The sequence below is a fragment of the Electrophorus electricus genome, chromosome 17, assembly GCF_013358815.1.
Source record: "Electrophorus electricus isolate fEleEle1 chromosome 17, fEleEle1.pri, whole genome shotgun sequence".
NCBI lineage: Eukaryota > Metazoa > Chordata > Actinopteri > Gymnotiformes > Gymnotidae > Electrophorus > Electrophorus electricus.
In genome coordinates, this window is record NC_049551.1 from 12630894 (window position 1) to 12637342 (window position 6449).

At 49.3% G+C, this 6449-nt stretch overlaps 1 protein-coding gene across 1 annotated transcript in view; it reads right to left on the bottom strand.

Annotated features, from left to right (window-relative positions):
* Nucleotides 1-5020: 5020 nt before the first annotated feature.
* The window catches only part of wnt11 (wingless-type MMTV integration site family, member 11), an 11278-nt gene continuing 9849 nt past the window's right edge, over nucleotides 5021-6449 (bottom strand). The window contains exon 6 of the mRNA XM_027031260.2: nucleotides 5021-6335. Coding sequence (XP_026887061.2) covers nucleotides 6161-6335 — 175 coding nt within the window. The 3' untranslated portion in view covers nucleotides 5021-6160. The remainder of the gene's footprint in view (nucleotides 6336-6449) is intronic.

Consider the following 6449-nt stretch of genomic DNA (forward strand, 5'->3'; position numbering starts at 1 on the left):
AAAGGTCTCTTGCTCCTGCTGCTATGTTCATGAAATTTGGAGACATATTTTATCCACCATTAAATGTGAATGTGGCTCTTTTTCGTTCTTGGCACGTGGAGACTAGGAATTCTTAACCCTGCCTGACACTCTTGAGGGGGCCACCACAGATCCACCAGTGTCTCCAACAGACTGGGTTTCATGAAGGCTATCCAGTTCACCACCAGATTTATGTCCCACAACCAGCTATAGTCTAGAAGTTCAGAACCAGAACTCTACTCTATTCTGGCATAAGGCAAGAGCCAGATTATTCTGAATGCCAGCCGTACATAACCAGTCTTTGATAGATCTCTATGACCCACTCTGGTGTGGCTTAAACACATGCTTTTGTTTGTAAATTTCATCACTATCTCCAACGTCTCTGTGACATAATAGTGGGAGATGCTGCATGCTTTCCTACAGTCGTCTCCATGGTGATATGTCTATGACCCGCCCCTAAATGCCTGACAGCTGCCGTGTTGACAAAACAGCATTTAATAGCACACACTGCTGGGGCTATTTGCCCAAGGCCTGGGAGCTCGGGCAGCCTGCACAAAGGGACACTTACAGTGTGGGTCAGTACATCTCAATAGCTTCACTGCTCCATGCCAGTTCTTTTGTCTCTTTCACTGACGGGGAGAAGCCCGCCCATGCCACTGCTAGTTTGTGGTCTCCACTGACACCAACTGCTATTACTGTGGATGTCCTGTCCTCTGACTCTGTGGATGTCCTGTCCTCTGACTCTGTGGATGTCATGTCCTCTGACTCTGTGGATGTCCTGTCCTCTGACTCTGTGGATGTCCTGTCCTCTGACTCTGTGGATGTCATGTCTTCTGACTCTGTGGATGTCATGTCCTCTGACTCTGTGGACGTCATGTCTTCTGACTCTGTGGATGTCCTGTCCTCTGACTCTGTGGATGTCCTCTAACTCTCCGAGAATGGCAGATCCAGCGACGCCAACACGCCTCCTGTGGTAATCAGTCCCCTTATCACCTCAAGCACCTCAGCCCCCGAGTGTCAAACTACTGAAGGGTTGTTGGTGTGGTAACCAGGGGCAACCGTGAGCTTTTAGGGCCCCTCTGTCTCTATTAGCTCACTGTGGTGCTTCCGTTTCAGCCTAGCCTCCGGTCATCTCCCACTGGGTTTGACCTCTGGCCATTCTGCCCCCCATTCTCTCTTAATCCCACCTTTTACAGAGGTCAAAATGAGGTCAAGCTAGCCTGAACACCCCAAATTCTGAAGGATTCTGAAATAACCTGTATAAGAAATTTAACTGGATGTGGTTGTGGGAAATGTATCTGAAAATGGAAAGACACAAAGGAACACCAAGATCCCAAAGCATGTGTAACTACAGGCAAAAAATGGGCGCTAATCATCTGTTTTTTTCTTTAAGGAAATAAGCATAATTTAATGAAGCAATACAGTAACATGAAGTCCCTTCTCAGAAATCTAATTCTCCTCTCCAGTTAGTAACTTCACAGACCTGCTAAAACTGCCCACCAGCAGGATATCTGCAGGAAGTCTGTAATTATTATAAAGTTAATTTACCAAACAAAAGCTGTAATATATAAATAAATTCCTCATAAGAAGACAGGGTGAGATGAAAGTGTTGCATCTCACCCTATGTGGAGGAGCCCAAGCATGAGCCAAGCAGACCATTTAAACAGCGTGATTACTCCACCCTGAGAGTGACCTGGAGCACAGCATGGAAGGAGGACAGGAGAGGAGTGGAGTGTGTCCTGTGTGGAGTGTGTCCTGTGTGGAGTGTGTCCTGTGTGGAGTGTGTCCTGTGTAGAGTGGAGTGTGTCCTGTGTGGAGTGTGTCCTGTGTGGAGTGTGTCCTGTGTAGAGTGGAGTGGAGTGTATCCTGTGTGGAGTGGAGTGTGTCCTGTGTGGAGTGGAGTGGAGTGTGTCCTGTGTGGAGTGGAGTGGAGTGTGTCCTATGTGGAGTGTGTCCTGTGTAGAGTGGAGTGTGTCCTGTGTGGAGTGTGTCCTGTGTAGAGTGGAGTGGAGTGTGTCCTGTGTAGAGTGGAGTGTGTCCTGTGTGGAGTGGAGTGGAGTGTGTCCTGTGTAGAGTGGAGTGTGTCCTGTGTAGAGTGGAGTGGAGTGTGTCCTGTGTGGAGTGGAGTGTGTCCTGTGTGGAGTGTGTCCTGTGTAGAGTGGAGTGTGTCCTGTGTAGAGTGGAGTGGAGTGTGTCCTGTGTGGAGTGGAGTGGAGTGTGTCCTGTGTGGAGTGGAGTGGAGTGTGTCCTGTGTAGAGTGGAGTGTGTCCTGTGTAGAGTGGAGTGGAGTGTGTCCTGTGTGGAGTGGAGTGTGTCCTGTGTGGAGTGTGTCCTGTGTAGAGTGGAGTGTGTCCTGTGTAGAGTGTGTCCTGTGTAGAGTGTGTCCTGTGTAGAGTGGAGTGGAGTGTGTCCTGTGTAGAGTGGAGTGGAGTGTGTCCTGTGTAGAGTGGAGTGTGTCCTGTGTAGAGTGGAGTGGAGTGTGTCCTGTGTGGAGTGGAGTGTGTCCTGTGTGGAGTGTGTCCTGTGTAGAGTGGAGTGGAGTGTGTCCTGTGTGGAGTGTGTCCTGTGTAGAGTAGAGTGGAGTGTGGAGTGGAGTGGAGTGTGTCCTGTGTAGAGTGGAGTGTGTCCTGTGTAGAGTGGAGTGTGTCCTGAGTGGAGTGTGTCCTGTGTGGACTGGAGTGGAGTGTGGAGTGGAGTGGAGTGGAGTGTATCCTGTGTAGAGTGGAGTGTGTCCTGTGTGGAGTGTGTCCTGTGTGGAGTGGAGTGGAGTGTGTCCTGTGTGGAGAGGAATGTGGAGTGTGTCCTGTGTTGAGTGGAGTGTGTCCTGTGTGGAGTGTGTCCTGTGTGGAGTGGAGTGTGTCCTGTGTGGAGTGTGTCCTGTGTGGAGTGGAGTGTGTCCTGTGTGGAGTGTGTCCTGTGTGGAGTGGAGTGTGTCCTGTGTGGAGTGTGTCCTGTGTGGAGTGGAGTGTGTCCTGTGTGGAGTGTGTCCTGTGTGGAGTGGAGTGTGTCCTGTGTGGAGTGTGTCCTGTGTGGAGTGGAGTGTGTCCTGTGTGGAGTGGACTCCACAGGAGTGGCGAGCACAGAAATGCCCTGTGCTTTGGTCACTTTAAACTAACTTCACTGCAGTTAACTGAAGTGGCTCATATTTGCCATTTATGTATACAACCTAAAAGAAAACCACTATTGATCCACATGCATAGAAAGTGGCTTATTAATTACATCGTGTATTATTGCAAATGAACTTCACTTCAACGCTGTCCCTTTTGAAACCTTCCATAACGGAGATGTTGAAAAGTACCTGGAACGGTGAGTGATGTATTTGTACGATTAAGCCCTGCAGAACGGGCCTGACGCCTGCACACTACACCAGCATCCTGGAACCCAATGTTCCATTTAAAAAAATACCGAAGCCAAAGCAGAGAGGGATTTTTCATTTTTCTATGTGCCCTGTGAACAGGGACCATGTCATGTGGCCTCTCACTCATCTCTCACTCGGTGCGGCCGTGATGGTGATAGCTCGGGCCCCTCTGACGGACGGAGGACAGGGACGAATGACCCTCCTGGACCCCTCCTCCAGTGGCACCGAGCCTGGCGTGCCACTGTCAGAGACGTCCTTGAGTCTGTCGACAGGCCGGGCTCTGGGTGCCGGGGCCAGCCTATCCGGCGGAGGGTTGCTAATGCCTTTCCTATTATTGTACCTGCCGCAGGCGAAAACATCCCCTAACACACACGCGCGCGCACACACACACACACACACACACACACTCAATCACAAGAACACTCACAGCCTACGTACCTCATCACAACTCCCGACACCTTCACCCTCCGTTCCAATCTTAGCGTTGTGAGCTGAAGCGATTCCCCCTCCACCCCAGCACACTCAAACGGAAAGGTGACTAGTGATTTATTCCTCGCCTCTCTCTTCCCGCGCTTGAGTCTGCTCTCTAGAGCGAGACCGCACCTGTCTGGGCAGAATTACAGCCCAGCTCAAAGCGGTACATCAGCTAAGAGACGACATCCACAAGGCATGAGCTGGAATCAAACCCCAGGCCCTGAGGAGGCGTAGCCACAGCTCAGTCGCCGTCTCCGACTGGCCCTGAGGAGGCGTAGCCACAGCTCAGTCGCCGTCTCCGACTGCCACCCAGATGCAGAGCCTGGTGCAGGCTTCCACTAGTCCGTGTAGCGGTGTCCGGATTGACCTGAAGTGACCTGTGACACAATGACGCCCTGCAGCAGCCTGAACGGGTGTATAATGCTCTGCAACGCAGTGTGTGGAATTTGCACCACAGTGTACTTAAATCGTTAGACTCCGCAGAGAAAACGGGCCTCCACACCGCCTTCTTGGAGAGTGAGAGTCAGCTGTAAACAAACCAGGCCGTAAAAGTGCCGGACAGTCTAATGTAATGATAATTGCATTCCGTTAAACAGGCCTCCCAGAGTGCCGGCGCGCCGCACACGGGCTGGCGGGGTTCCCGCACCTCTGCCGGTCTGTGCCTCCGCTGGTCCGCGCCTAGAGGCCCTCCGTGCTCTGGATTCCCAGCCCCAATCCGGACGGATCTTTTACGCGGCTGTCTGTGTCTCATTCCCCGCATCTTCTCCTCCATTGTTGAAGAAGTTGAAGTAAACAATGACCTCCCTCATGGCGCTCGGAATAATGGGATATTAAACCCTGGAAACAGTGAGACTGTCAGCACCGGACCCGGCGCTGTGTTGGCAGGGCGGAACGGCAGATTGGACCGGAATATGTTTATGTACTTTCCCAGTGTTTTTGTATTTTAAGAGCCTGATCCTTGACCTTCAGTCTGAAACCCAGCAAGTGTCAGATGATTTATACTAGTGTCAAACCTAATAGATATAAACTGTTATTTGTTCAAGACAAGGAACTTAAATTAATGACAGTGAAAACTAGCAAAAAGGTTTGTGCTATTTCAGTCATTCCTGAACTGGTTGCCATTACACAGCGACACTTTAACACAACAAAGAACAACTATGAACACCAAACTTCAATGAACTTTGTAAAGATTCTTTAATTAGTCTATAAATATTTTTTTTTAATTCAGCATACAAAAATGATAGTATGTACATCCACAGATAAGTGGTTTATGATGCGGCATTGTATATGGCGTTAGTGCGGCAGCAGATCTCTGCACACTGGATAAAAAATGTAACAGAGCAACGTTGTGCTTACAGACACTTACAGGCCAACGTTCTCGGTGAGGATACATAAGTAAATGCAGGTATTTTCCCTTTAAAATCATATTCATCAACTACTCAGACTGACACACACAAAAGCCATTTCACAGTTCCACATCAGTGATCTGCAGTAAAGGGTTCGTCATCACGTCCAGAACTTTCAACGGGGGTCTTTCTTTTCCCAGTCCGCCAAACTCTTTCCTCATGGAAGTACAGTACCATCTGAGTCCAATTCAGAATTCCACTCCCTTCCAACTCAGGAAAAGGATTTCATCAAAACTTGGAACACGTTCAGTTCCTCTTCGGTTCGAAGGAGAGCTCAGAGTCACTGTCTCGCCGAAGAAGACAGACGGCACTGTCAGCGCAAAGAGCCAGCACTGTATAACAGACTCAATTCGTGATCCAGATATGAGCGCAGATGTAGCTTTGAATACCCTTTAGGACGACAGTCTTTCCATAACCCAGCATGCACTGTCATACCCACGTCAACCCAAGCTTGTCGGCAACGTTAAACAAGAAATTCCAGCGTCCGGGTCGAAGTTTCATTAACAATATTCATAAAACAAAAATAAACAATTTCTCCTTGAAAATGTACAAGCCAAAAAAAGCTTAGGACAAAAGTAAGCCTTCTTTGTAACATAGTGCTTTGGTTGTGTGGTTTTGGTTCTGTAGCCCGGGAAGATTAGGTCAGTTAGGTTCTGCCAACTACACTCAAACCAAAGTTCTAGAATTTGCAGCCGAGTGCACAAAGGACTGGCACTCAAAATCTTAAGCTCTACGATCTTTTGACATAAATAGAATTGTCTGAAAGTTGTGGAACTCCAGCATGTAAAAAAAAAAAAAACTGCATCAAAACTTAAAAAAAAAAAAAAAAAAGAAGCAAGACCCCCAAACTGCAACTGTTCTAGAAGTCGTGGGCGAGACAGCTCCGGGAGGGTCGGACGCAGACTCATTTGCACACGTATCTCTCCACGATCCTCTCGCATTTCTTGCAGGTGACGTAGCAGCACCAGTGGTACTTGCAGTGGCACCGCTCCGCCACGGTCTCCGTGTACGGGTTGTAGCCCCGCCCACAGCACATCAGATCGCAACTGTCGCTGCCGCTGGACGTCTTGTTGCATTGCCTGTAAGAGAGACACGCGAGGAGGGCGGGACAGAGCAGAGAAAGACAATCGTTTAGTACGGAACACACGACCGCCGAGAAAGCAAAGTAACTGGAAAGTAATTAAGATTCCTTT